Genomic DNA, 14,828 nt, shown 5'->3' with positions numbered 1-14,828 from the left:
GAGCCAAACAATTCTTTGTTTTTTTAATTAAGAAATTATATATTGTTAAAGTGTGTGTATTCCAAAAATACAACATTGTTGGTACCTCAGCCTTAAAAAGCATGTAAGGGCGAAATGCATCATCTGTACAAACGGAAATACAACAGAAGTATTTAAGGCATTACCTAAATGAAATGAGAAACACATATGTTTCAAATAATGTGTGGCTACTGTTGGGATGGAAATGAGTATATCTCACCCCCCTAGGCGCTTTCAGGTGAGTCGAACCCCATATGAAGTGATGTAGTGTATAAAGGGTAGAAAACCGCACTATTTAACACAATGAAGAAAAGTTTTAGCACCAAACAGATTCGCAGCACTAGAAAACACATAGAATAAAACTCCATTTTGTAGTAGGCCATGAAGCGCAGGCTTGTATGATCACGCTGCACCTGCCAAACTCCATGAACCCAGTTCACTAGGCCAAACCTCAGTAAGGCAACATGCATTTGCACAGCCAGTTCTCACAGAGGTTTGTTCACCCCCCACGTCCCTCCACTATTTCAAACATTTATTATCTTTCAAAGGAACGCACCCTGCAAGAGCGCAAGACAACACCAGGCTCCGCGAAGCATCCATTTATCTCCACTAAACTGCCAATAGGCCCGTAAGCCCCACCCAGCGAGCCCAAAGCTAGGACCAGACCACCGACATGACCCCCACACCTCCGCATTCTCTGATAAGCAAGCAACCCTCCTGTCCTAACACAAATAAAGTGGCCATAAAAGATCCAAGCATGTGCAACTGTATTTCTTCCAGCATAAAACACACCCTTTGTAATACGAGGCACAGGGAGGGATAAATTAAAGATCAAACCCCGGGTGGAGACCCTGAGTGTGGGAAATGCGGTATCAACGATGCCCTGAATGTGTGGGTCAGCATGACTGTATTTTATCCTCCCTTCCATCTGGCACCAGTTTCCTTGCCACCCAGGTACATGCCACAGTGATAGATTAGGGATCTTAGCGTGTTAGTTTAGCTGTAACTAAGTATTATATGAGCAACCTGACCTTCACCCAAGACTGAGATGAGCCCAGCTGACCCACGTGGATCCTGATTGACTGCAACAGAACCAACCAATTGTAGCCTGGCATCCCCTATGGAGCTGGCCCATCTATAGGGTTCTGCCAATCAGTAGCACCAGTTCCTACTATATGTGATGATGCAACATGGCATCTTAAGCTTCTGCTTGTGCTTGTTAATTAACCAGAGTGCTCTCAAGCAGCAGAGTCCTTTGCTGATATTTGTATTCTGTACAATTAAACCTTGTAATACTTGTAATGCTATCTCCTGGCCTATTTCCCTAGAGGGTTGTCTTTATTCTGGAGTGTGCGTAAAAAGGGACTCGCATTAATTTGGTGACATTTGCAACATGATTCCATCGTCCCCGTAACTGCAGGGTATCCAGGTGGCCTCTCCGGAAGGGGCTTTGCCCACCTACAGGGACCAGTCCCAAAATGCGTACGCTGAGTGGGCTTGGGGTGCCGTCTTTGAAGAAATCCTGTCTCCTTGTAAGAGCCAGGGAGAGGCCCAGGCCTGTTGTGGATCCCCCGTGAACGGAGGCTTTCGGAACAACGTGGACATGGGAGTATAGCCTGCAAGGGATACCAAAGTAGGGTTGGGAGTATAGAGCAGTGTGAAAAGGGTGAAAAAACAGTGAATGAAAGTGGGAGTGTATTTTGGTTTATAGATTGTGGTCATTTTTCATGGCCATTTTTTATTTATTTTTTAAAGGATATTAAGGATAAGGAAAAAGGAATACCCCCCACCCCTCCAAGTAAGGGGAGGAGGGGGGCGCCACATGCACTGTCTCGACCAGTGTGGGAAATAAATATAAAGAGAAATATAGGAGCTCCATATAATTAGAGAGCTCGGGAAAAGTAGTGGTTATTTTAGCATATTATTTTTGTTTGTTTTGTGTATTTTAACGTGTACGGAGGAGGCCTGGAGGCACGTGTGTGAGCGCATCAGGGAAGCATGGAGGGAGTGTATGAAGAAGCTCTAGTGGGAAACCTGGGAGGGAGAAAAGGGAATTGATGTTTTTTTCTGTGAAATTATTGACCGTATTGACTTGTATTAAAGACACGATTAAGGTGTATTTGTTTTGACTAGTATTGGACAAAGTTCTTTTTGAACTGTGGCGCAGCAGTACAAGCCTAGCCCCAACACAAGGCACTCCCCAGACACGACCATGGGAACGGACAAACCCCTAGACTGTATATGTAAGGCCTTGCCCCTATACTGTGAGAAAATTAAAAAGTACCACAATCAGTGGCCAGATCACATGTCTTTTGACAGATGTGCCCTGGACCATATGTCCACTTACTTGACCTATAGGTATAAGGGGAGACCATTGCAGAATAGAAGAGAAATAATAGACCTGTGAAGAAAGTTCGAAGAAACAAGAGGTCCCAAAAGGGGAAGGGGCAAATTCTGACAGTGACCAGAAGACAAGTACAGAGGAGACTGGGAATAATGGGGAGACATAAAGGGAACATACCCGCTAGCACTGCGCCCAGCAGAAGGGTACACCAACCAGACATATCTGCCGGCGGGCAATAGGTCGACCACAACAGGTATGGCCCACACCACCATACGTCTCACCCCAAGTGGTATTGGCCCACACCAGGGTGAGCGCAAGAGACTAGGAGGTAGCATTAGCCTCAACAAGCACAGAAGTGGCAAGATTATGGGCAGCATGTGGCAGGGATTCCAATGTTGCCCGTGGGGGCACCCCAACAGCCACCCGGGGATGAAGGGATGTCCGGCAACTTCCTGTTCAGAATAGATGGGATGAGGAATATTGGAGTGACTTTGATGACACAGAGGAAGATGCAGAGGGAGGGGCCACGCCCATTCAGCAAAACAGACTTGCAATACATCCCCACACATTTATGGACTACAAACCCACATGATGTAGGGATGCTGAAAGAAGGGACACCTGTAAACAATTACAAGCAGCAGTACCTCTACAGGTTAAACAGTACCCACTGTCCAGGGAAGTGGAAGAAGGGATTCAGGAAATCCTACAAGCCCTGTTACACAAAGGCATCATAGTGCCCTCCAGCTCGTCATGCAATACTGCTATATACCCCGTTAAAAAGGCAACGGAAGGCAGTTGAAGGATGATCCAGGATTTGAGACCCCTTAATGACATTGTACAGAAAGAGTTTCCACTTGTTCCCAACCCGGCATCCATCTTGTGTAGCATTCCCAAGGAAGATACCCATTTCACTGTGGTGGATTTGAAGAATGCATTCTTTTCAGTTCCCCTACACCCAGACTCACAATACCTCACAGCATTTACCCTGGGTGGAAAGCGCTACGAGCACTCCACACTCATTTGCCCTTGGGGTACTGCAAGAGCCCCAGCATGTTCAACAGGATTACACAAAGACCTAGGGAACATCCAAGAACCCAGCATGATAATCCAATACATAGATGACCTACTGGTCTGTAGGGACAGCAAACAAAGCTGTCGAAGGAACTCCATTGCATTACTAGAATTGCTAGCAAAAAAGAGTACAAGGTGGATAAGAAAAACTTCAATATTGTCAACTGGAAGTGCTTTACCTAGGGCAGCTCATTTCCAAAGACAGAAAAATAATAATTACTGATAGGGCAGCAACAGTCTGTGCCACCCCCAAGCCCCTCACAGTGAAAGACATGCAAAGGTTCCTCACTATTGCAGGGCATGGATCTCAGACTACGCAGCATACACCAGACCACTCTTACAAGACCTTAAGGAGGCCCAAAAGGAGAGCCACAAAATTCAGTAGGCCCCCGAGATGATAGGTAGTTTCAATGAGTTAAAAGAAGTTATTTCAACAGCACCTGTCCTTGCCACCACAGATTAAAACACAGGAATTTTACATTTTCTCCCACTCAAACAGCACACTCATGACAACGATACTCACACAAAAGAGCGCAATGGGTCATACACCACTAGCCTGTTACAGTGGCGCACTCGACTCTGTCATGCAGGGACAGTTTGACTGCGAACAAGCTCTTGCTACTGCAGCCTTTGCTATTGAAAATAGCTCCACAATTGTCATGGGATGCTCAGTAACACTGTACGTGGAGCACTCACTTTTTGAAATACTAGACCACTCCAAATCCACACTCAACCCAAAGACCATTGGCATACGAAATTATACTGTCTAGCCCCCACATCCATGTCGTAAGGTGCAAGACGATAAACCCTGCCATGTTTCTCACTCAGCCATGCACTGAGGAAGATTTACAGCAGCATGACTGAGCATCTTATGAAGGGGAAGAAGATGACATCTCCAAAGCCAAAGGAAGCCCCATAGAAGGGGGAAGAAGTGCTCTTCGTTGACGGGTCAGCATCAATTGATCAGAAAACAGGTGAAAGACATGTTGGGGCAGCAGTGGTACGCCTAGTTGAGGAAGAATATGAAACACTGATAATGAAGAGACTACCCACACACTATTCAGCACAGGCAGCTGAAATGGTAACACTCATAAACCAATGGCTTACCAGTGCAGTATGCTACCCTGCTTAACACATTGATCTCTGCCCTAAGAGAGCCCTCTGTGGTGGTGGTCTTCAAATGTACAGAACATCCACACAACACTGATGACATCTCACTGGAAAACAAAGCCGCTGATGCAGCAGCATACCTCTCAGTACCAACATCAACAGAATACGTTGTGACCACAGCAAACACTAAGCCAGACACAGATGCATACACAGCTCTCCCTATCGCACAAATCATTGAACTGCAGCGTAGGGCACCAGAAGAAAAGGACATATGGCTCAAAAGTGGCTGTATACAATCACCTGCAGACCTCTTAAGGAAACAGCAGAGCACAGGGAAAGCCTGTGGAACTATTACGTACAGCATTCAAGCAATTGCATTTTCCGTCCCATAGATCTAAACATATTGCAGCAGCCATTCAGGAAGATTAAGACCACCTAGCAACGATGGAGGTCCAATGCACTATGTGGCAAGTATTTAGTACAGCCATGACACTAAACACAGATGAAAATGTCCCCGCCCTATACGCCCATTCCGTGAGCTGCACATTAATTATGCAGACATGGGGGAACGATGCAACGGGGCATGATATCTAATTGTAGTGGTGTGTCCATTCTCTCGATGGGTTGAGGCTATCCCATGTACCCACCCAGATGGCAAGTGTGCTGCGAAATTCCTTGTCAGTGAGGTCTTCCCCCGCTTGGGAGTGTGTGAAGTCTTAAGGTCAGATAATGAAACCCACTTTTTTAACAAACTCTTCAAGGAAATAACTACCCTCTTTGGAATTAAACACTACATGTGCTCAATTTACCACCCACAAGCAAATGGGATGGTGGAGAGGATCAACAGCCTCCTTAAAAACAGACTGTCCAAGCTATGCAACACCCTTAAAAAGAATTGGGTATATTGCCTGCCGCTGGCGCTGTTCCATCTGCGCACACAACCCAGTAAGGACCACCACCTGTCCCCCCCCCCCCATGAAATAGTAACTGGCAGGCGCACGCAAACACCCCTATCGCCTGTCAGGAGAGCATCAGATGCTCTTAGAGCAGCAGCAATACTAGAAGAGTTTTTAGACAATACTTGTCCCAGCTGACACGTGCAATAAGGTGCATCGCTAAACAAATGGCTCCGCCACACACAGAGGAAGCCCAAACGACAACTACCCCACAAGCTGGCACCACACGTGTACAACCATTGTTGCCTGTGGAAATGGTCTATGTCAGAAGCTTTGTGCGAAAATGGAACAAACCCAGGTTCCATGGGCCCTACAAGGTCGTGCTTACCACCCCCCTTAGAGTAAAGGTGAACGGGTTGAGATATTGGATACACCTCTCAGATGTTCGCAGGGCCCCACCGGACACAACACAAAGTGTAAAAAATTTAGAAAACAACACTACCTCAAATCACGTAGATTCTTGCTCACTATATTAAGTGCATGTATAAAGAGTGAGAAAACATGTATTGCTGCTACAGCATCAGCTATGTGAATTAAAACTATCTGTATCTCTCTCTATATATTTTTCTTCCCCACCCCTTACCTTTTGTCCTTCCCTTCCTGTTTTTTCCAAAATGTACAGGCGCAACAACGATGGAGATGACACCACTGAGCTATTCTTCAAATAGTGCTAGAAATAGTATTAGTAGTACTAGGATGTATAGTTATAATTGTGGTCTTCATTTTACAGCCATTTTGCTTACTGAGATGATGTTTGTGTTGGGAATATATCGGGGTGTGTCTATTATATGGGCTGGCCATCTAAAAGAAGGGGGGTAGGGACTACGGAAATAAGGAATACGAGTACACCTTTCAATGTCAGTGCATCACTTTTAAATGGAACTGAATTACATGTCGTCATCACTGTGGCTCCTTCCAATGTATCTGAAATACCTCCCACTACTGATAAGTTCATCCCTAGAAGCTCCCTGGTAGTTGAACCCACCCCAACCCCTTCGTCCTCTCCTGTCACAGTGCTAAGTTCCAGCACAAGCCTTAACATGTATGAAAGAATGAATGTAACATTAAAAATTTCAGAACTGAACCCTGTAATAAACATCGACAAATAATGTGACTGTCACAAATAGTAGCAGCTCCAAAACCACCATATGTAATAGTAAAATGTTCCTAATCCTAATACCAAATGTAAAAAAACTTAAAGCTAAATATGACTAGCAGCAGATGTACAAAAGTGAAAAGACACGCCATATGTGATAGGAGAAACAAAACACAAGCATGCCATCGCAAATATGATGCATGCTATGGTTTAGGATTAGATGCAGTGGAAGATATTCGTCATCTGGGGCACTCAAACAGGTGGTACTCCAACATGAGTGCAATGGGAAGGCGAACGACTAATGGGAGTTACTACGTCTGTTCCTTAATACTGCACGCATATGGGGCACCCAAGGTCTTCGTTTTGCAAGAAGGGCCCATGATAGAGACCCAATGCCTAATTCATCTTGCGCTATGAAGGATCAAAGGCACTTTCCAGGCACGGAACGTTCATCTAGAACTCATCGATCCTGACCCCCGAAAATACAAAACCCCAAACTGTCCGAAGAAACCACATCTGGTAATCGAAGGGGAGAGATATGTCAACGAGTGGGAAGAAACAACACATGCATGTAGGACCGAAGGACTTTTAGGGTTATCTGAGAAAATTGCAACACTTGTGAAGCAGACACGCACACAAACTTGAGCAGAACACATCACACAACAGTTTTTTCAGTGAAGGAACAGTTTCTGTCGGGTCAAAAGAACAATGTAACCGAACTGTCGCAGTACCCGACCTCAAGAAAGGCACTGCCACGCTGATGGAGTATTATTGGATCTGCGGCCAGCAAGCTAACTTGCACCTCCTGGCTTCTTGGAGGGGCAACTGTTCGCTGGCAACGCTACACTCTTCCCTGTTAGTGGTAGCAGAAGAGCACCTGAAAGGGGGGGACTCCTACCTGAAGCTCCCACCGTGCCCCAGACAGTAGAAGCACAACACACAATGCCACCACCAACCTTTCACATCCTTCCTGAGAAAGGGCCCTATGACCAGCTGCAAAGAAGGAAGAGAGCCTCAAATGACATATCCAACGACTCTTCCGAACTGCTCACGCAAATACCTGACGAATACAAGCTCTATAATTCAGCAGAGACATTTTTTGCATCTCTAGTACCCAGCATCCAGACATGGGCCAGTGCAAAATTGCTCCAAATAGTGCGATTGGAGCTGATCCAGCTGCCTAACGATACTAAGCAAGGGTTTAATGTCATAAAAGTGGAACTAAGAGCCCTTAGACTAATGAAAATGCAGAACCGCTATGTACTGGATCTTCTGACCGCCATGGAAGGAGGTGTTTGTAAAAAGATCGAGAGTTAATGTTGCACATTCGTACCTTCTGAAGACGCTGAAAATGGGACATTGTCACACGTCATTGCAGCAGTACATGAACTAGGGGTGAAAATGAAAAAAGAAGTTGAGGGTCAAAGAAGAAGACTGGTTCATCATGGCCTTCAGCTGGGCCCCATCATGGCTTGGAACATTGGTGAAGATGTTGGTCCCCATCATCATGGTTATCCTGGTGATCTTGTGCACGAGCCAAATAGGTCTCGGGTGTTGTGCCAAAGCTGTGCCTCATAGCCCAATGATGATGGCTAGTATTGGGAATACGAAGGTACCTTGTGATACAAAATAAGTAGATACACAAACTGAGCAAAATGACTGCCCCGTTCACCACATGGCCCCTATTCCTATCGGAGACCTAGTTTATAATTTATATCACACAACCATTGTTCCTCCCCCTGACTCTGAAAACTATAAGGAAGTATGGGTGGATCTGGCAGGTGGTGGCGGGTGCATTACATGACATATACACCAATATACACAACGAGGGGAAAGCTTATGACATGTATATGCCAATTAAGGGAACACTAGCATGGGACGAAGCAGAAAGGAGTGCAAATGAGCATATATTTGGGAGAAGAGAATTCCTTACTGTAGAAGTAACGAAGGGGGGGAATGTTGGGATGGAAATGAGTATATCCAACCCCCCCAGGCACTTTCAGGTGAGGTGAACCCCATATGAAATAATGCAGTGTGTAAGGGGGGAGAAAACCGCACTATTAAACACAATAAAGAAGCAATGTAGCGCCAAACAGTAGATGCGCGGCACTAGAAAACAGAGAGAATAAAACTCCATTTTGTAGTAGGCCATGAAGCGCAGGCTTGTATGATCGTGCCGCACCTGCAAAACTCCATTAACCCAGTTCACTAGGCCCAAACTCAGTAAGGCAACATGAATTCACAGCCAGTTCTCATGGAAGTTCACTTTCCCCTGTCCCTCCACTATTGCAAACATTTAGTATCTTTCAAAGGAATGTACCCTGCAAGAGCATAAGACAACACCAGGCTCTGCGAAGCATCCATTAATCTCTACTAAACGGCCAATAGGCCCCTAACCCCCACCCAGCGAGCCCAAAGCTTGGCCGACAGCACTGACGCAACCCCCACACCTCTGCATTCTCCGATAAGCAAGCAACCCTCCTGTCCTAACACAAATCAAGTGGCAATAAAAGATCCAAGCATGCGCAACTGTATTTCTTCCAGCATAAAACACACCCTTTGTAACACAAAGTACAGGCAGGGATACATTAAAGATCAAACCCAGGGTGGAGACCTTGACTGCAAATGCAGGATCAACGGAGCCCTGAATGTGTGGGTCAGCATGACTGTATTTTATCCTCCCTTCCCCCTGGCACCAGTTTCCGTGCCACCCAGGTGCATGCCACAGTGATGGAATAGGGAGATTAGTGTGTTAGTTTAGCTGTAACAAAGTATAATACGAGCAACCTGACCTTCACCCAAGACGGAGATGAGCCCAGCTGACCCACATGGATCCTGATCGATGGCAACAGAACCAACCAATTGTAGCCTTAGGGTTCTGCCAATCAGTAGCATCAGTTCCTACTATATGCGATGACGCCAACAGCCTTTTAAGTTTCTGCTTGTCTTAGATTAACCATAGTGCTCTCAAGCAGCAGTGTCCTTTGTTATTTTTTTTCCTTGCAACGCTATCTCTTGGCCTATTTACCTAGAGGGTTGTCTTTTTTCTGGAGTGTTTAAAAAGAGTCTTACCTTCACTACTAAAGCCTTTTTGGTAGGTCCTAACAGGATAGTGTATCTAGTATAATACATAGAGATTTATAAGTTAAACTTGACCGGACCCAGTGTATGCACACCGGTTACTGGATGCATCTATGCAGCTGGTAGTAAACATATTAGACTTTGTTATCGAAGGTCTAGGTGCAAAGGATCGGTAGGTTTTACCCTACATTAACTTTTTGCAGCATTAGTGTTTTATGTGTGTGAAGTGTTGCCTATATGGCAACAGAGTAAGCCAGCATACCTCTACTGGCATAAAGTGATGAAGCCTAATTTCACTGGGGTATTGGCCCAGAACGTCTTGCTGACAACACAGTCATTGTATCAATTTTTCTGACCAGGAAATAACTGCATTACTTTGAATAAGGGGAGAATAGAACATGATCTTCTATATAGGGGTAAAGAGAGTAGGAACAACAAAACATTTTCTAGCAACCTTGAGGTCATGCATGCAGTCTACATCTTTTTTTTAAGTAGGGCTCTGTTAGAATAATTATTCTTGCTTCTATTCTTCAAGCTAATGCAAGTATTTGTCTTAACACCCACATTATGCTTGATGGCATCTTTCTGTACATTGTTTGTTGACACTGATAAATACTTTGAATGTGTAGGCAACACTCTTTGCCTGAAGTTATGGAAAGCATTTTCTTGGGGTTAGTGTTTTCAAGGTCACTTGAAAAAATTCTGAGGAATGGAACAACCCTAATTATTTCAGTTGGCCACGTATTCATGTTGGTCCGTTTTCATGTACATTTCTACAAGCTACAGTAGGTTCCTTCGTGGGCTAAACCCTTCAAGTTGAGCTTTCTCATAAGTGACCATGTGTGTTCTCATGTGATTATTGAGATTTCCTTTCAAACTGAAGCGTTTATTGCATTCTGTGCACTGATACGGCCTTTCGCCCGTGTGAGTTCGTTGATGTCCAATAAGGTGGTGCTTTAGACTGAAGCTCTTTTCGCACTCCGTACAGTGATATGGTCTCTCTCCTGAATGAGTTCTCTGGTGCCTTGTAAGATGCTGCTTGGTTTTGAATCTTTTCATGCACTCGGGACATGCATAGGGTCTGCAATCGTTCTCTGTGCTCGTTGGACAGGTAAGGAAATTTGCGCTCCAAGGATTGCTCTCACAGTCACTGTACGTATCAAGTCTCTCTAAGCTGGAAGTTCCCGGATAGAATGTTGAATCTTCTGGATGCATGAACTCCGTTTCATGTGGAGGTGCTTCTTCATCTCTTTGTTCCGGATCATGGTCAGACCACTGTGAATTTCTAACACTTGCTCCCTTTTCTGTACTCTGGAGGGCTTCCAATGTAGCTTTTTCGTGCAAAGTTTTGAATGTTGTTTTTTCATTGCATATTATAGATGAAGCGGATTCCACTTTCCTGTGCCTTCTGCCATTACCTGTTGATAAAAAAAAATAAAAAAAAAAATTAAAAAAAAGTCAAGCCTCATGGGTGCAATAAGCAAAATAGGTTCAATGCCAGGGAACACAATTTTACAGTCCACAAATCCCGTCAGTGTTTTCTGGGGTAGTCTTACATTCAATTCAAAGCACTGTGGCCGGAATCGAGGGGACAGATTTTAAAGCAAATTCTGCACCACAAGCATAGCCTCTAAAACCTAATCTTCCTTCTAAAAGAAGTTACTGTTTCTTTGGCACAGGCCTGGCTCAACTTGACACTGCCAGTCTTTGCAAAAACTACTTGCATTTCATAAACCTGCCCAAAACTCATCTTAAATCTCAAACGTAACTGCAGTCTCTGTCCGGTAACCTCAAAGCACACTGCTGTGGTTCATTTAGCAGTGTTATTCTACACACATTTATAAAATACATACTTTATTATGTGTCAAATGGCTTATCTACTCTTCAAGGCACAGTGGCTATGCAAAAATCATCACTTTGTCTGCCCACCCAGGCCGCTACCAAACCTCAGAGCCTACAATGGAAGAGAGGCAGAGCTTAAGCACCATTCTGTCAACGTTGCATACAAGCTGAAACGAGGCACTGGCCTTTTTAAAGCTGCATGCCGGCCTTACACTAACACAATCCTTATTGATAAGAGTAATGATGGTTAGAAAGCTGAAAAGGAGAATGCTGCCTTGTGTGAAACAGGATTTCACTAAAGGAGGCGATTACTGCGATTGTGAAAAACAAAACTAGAAATGCCAAAAATGTTCTTAACAGTCTTACTTTTGTGTCTTTATGTACAGTTGTTGGAGGTTTTTCAGAGCTACTGGAAACGTAGGGTTCTGAGAAGCCAACCTTAGTGACCTACAAATGTTTATGACAAAAGACTAACCAAACTCCACTTTGTAACAAGGCTGAGCAGTAAGGCTTAGATTAGAGAGATCAGGAGTTGGTGTAAACTACAGTTAATATACACACGTTTTTCAAGCAATAGATTTACCACACAAGTAAGAATTAAAAAAATACACTTATTTAACAATACAGATGCATTCAGCTAGAATACTACAAGTAAGAAACAAATACATTTGTATACACAAACATACTTGATGTCCAACTGGGGGGGGGGGGGGGGGGACACACACACACACACACACACACACACACACACACACACACACACACACACACACACACACACACACACACACACACACACACACACACACACACACACACACACACACACACACACACACACACACACACACACACACACACACACACACACACACACACACACACACACACACACACACACACACACACACACACACACACACACACACACACACACACACACACACACACACACACACACACACACACACACACACACACACACACACACACATTAATACATTTGTGAGTCGATACTGTTGTAATGACAAAGTGGAGAGAAAATATGTTAACACAAGTTATCACAGGCCTTATACAATTATAAGACAGTACCAGTACCTAAACTTAATTAGTCCAAACCGTACCTAGGAATACGTGTTCAAGGTAAGTAACTCAGTTTGGCTACTTTTGCAGTTTTAAACGTTATTTAAAGTTCTCTTATATGAAGCAATGGGCTCAATGCAATGGCCCTTTAGTCAATGACATTTTGAGTAGAACAAAAGTACTTGTCCGATGTAGAGAAGCAGTACCTACCTATACTGGATGGGGTGGGGGAGGGGCCTCAAAGGATTCTTAGGGCCCGGAACCACCACCAGGAGCAAGGCAAGGATACATGCAGAGTAGGATTTAAGATCCAAACTTCGCAAATGGGGACCAAGGGTACTTCAAAAACAGGCATTCAAACTAGCCCTGTGTTTCATTCAGAATAGGCAACTGCTCTCGCTATTTTTTGCAGAGTTAGAGGTCCTGTGGTTGCTGGTGCAGTGTTTTTTAGGTGTGACAAGTTGGTCCTGTGAGTTAATGGTACCAATTGTCCATCAGCAACCTTGTGGTTCGGAAGACCACCAGCTTGGTCTGAAGATGAAGAACGTCTGATGCAATGACGTTGGGAGCCCATAGGGTATGATATTTTATTTATAATGCACTTAATACCAAGAGGTTTCTAAGTGCAGACCTGGGGATCGAACCTGGGTGGCTCAGTGTCACCTTGCTTCCAAGGCGAGCACGTTGCCGCTAAGCTATCTTCCTGAGACAGACAAGATGAAACGTTATGGTGACTCTGCACAGGGTCTGCAGGCACAAACACACAGGACCACAGGACTCTGGCTCCAGAAAGGCTCATCTTGGCAGAGAGTCAGAGATAAGCGATGTCCAGGGCCAATAATTAGAGTGCACTGTAAATTTCACAGCACCAGGCTGCATGAGATCAAGTGAACAGAATAAGCACCCTCTTCGAAAGGCAGATGCCAGCTGCATGCCCATGACTGTTCAGAGCTCGAGGGGGCTGAACTTGGGGATGCAGGACCAGAAACAGTATAGACCCACCCATTTTTATTTATTTAAATATATATTTTTATTGATTTTATGCAAGCATCATATAACTTGTGGCATGTGAATTGAGACCGCTGCACGGAGCGTTACAGTGCTTGTAAATACTTTTAACAGACAACAGAACATCAACAACAACAAGTCAGAGAAATGTTCGTGGGGCATTTCAGGAGGGGGGGGGGATCCAAAGATAGTAGCTCCAGGTTGGGTGAAGGTAATCAAGGGGATTGTTCATGCTTCAGGAACTTGTTGGGGGGCGGAAGAGGGGTTCCACAAAGGTCTGGGCTCTCATTGTATTGTCTCTGGACTGACGAGCAGGGGAGGCACTCCTCCAGTCCATACCTCTGTTGCGCCCTTCCGCCCTTGTTTTTCAGTCAGCTTTACCCATCCATCGTGGGGAGGGTGGTTGTCGGGCCAGTCCTGGGTATTTTTGAGTGTAGTCCAGAAAAGGGGCCCACCTCTTGATAGAATTTGTCTCTGTTCCCGAACCAGAGGGCAGTTATTTTTTCTGCTGCGATTATGTCCCAGCATTTTGTCCACCACATTTGTACTGCCGGGCCCTCTTCCAAAGCCTGGCCACAAAGATCTTCGCGGCCGTCAGCAGGTGGGCGCATAGTTCGGCTCTGTGCCCTGATAGAGGGAATTGGCCCTCGCCGCTTGATCCTAGTAGGACGATACCCGGGTCCCATGGGATTGCTAGGCCTGTGATCTTGTTAATTTGCTCTAACACGACTTTCCAGAATTGGGTGGCCTTGGGGCATGTCCAGAATAGATGGAATAGTGTGCCTTTGTCTGCGCATCCTCTCCAGCACGTCGATGGGATTGACAGGTTGCATTTATTGAGCGTTTCTCGGGTCCGGTACCACCTGTAACACACCTTGAATGCCCCCTCCTTGTTGGATAAACATTTTGAGCTTCTATGTGCTCTGGCCCAAATGTGGTCCCACTCCTCCGGTTCGATGGGCCTCCCGATGTCTTTCTCCCATTTGAGCATGTACGGTTGCTTCCGGGTCGTGTCCATTCTGTCGAGGATCTTGTAGAGGGTTGACATTTTGCCCTTCGTGGGGGGATGCTGTGAGGGTGTGTTCCAGGGCTGTGAGGTCTCTGCTTCCGAGGTGCTTCATGTCCCTGTTCGAGAGCCAGTGACGAAGCTGGGAGTATCTGAATCTCTCGCTTTCTGGAACTTTGAATTTCCTCTTGCAGGCCTCGAAATCCAGAAAAG

General features: G+C 45.2%; 1 protein-coding gene across 1 annotated transcript in view; it reads right to left on the bottom strand.

Moving 5' to 3' along the window:
- Nucleotides 1-9,109: 9,109 nt before the first annotated feature.
- The window catches only part of LOC138510530 (zinc finger protein 614-like), a 183,706-nt gene continuing 177,987 nt past the window's right edge, over nt 9,110-14,828 (bottom strand). The window contains exon 8 of the mRNA XM_069626254.1: nt 9,110-11,094. Coding sequence (XP_069482355.1) covers nt 10,457-11,094 — 638 coding nt within the window. The 3' untranslated portion in view covers nt 9,110-10,456. The remainder of the gene's footprint in view (nt 11,095-14,828) is intronic.

This window comes from Ambystoma mexicanum, chromosome 6p, assembly GCF_040938575.1.
Source record: "Ambystoma mexicanum isolate Mex_15411 chromosome 6p, UKY_AmexF1_1, whole genome shotgun sequence".
NCBI classification, from domain to species: domain Eukaryota; kingdom Metazoa; phylum Chordata; class Amphibia; order Caudata; family Ambystomatidae; genus Ambystoma; species Ambystoma mexicanum.
Note: the sequence above shows the minus strand (reverse complement) of the source record. Positions and strands in the feature narration are given on the sequence as shown.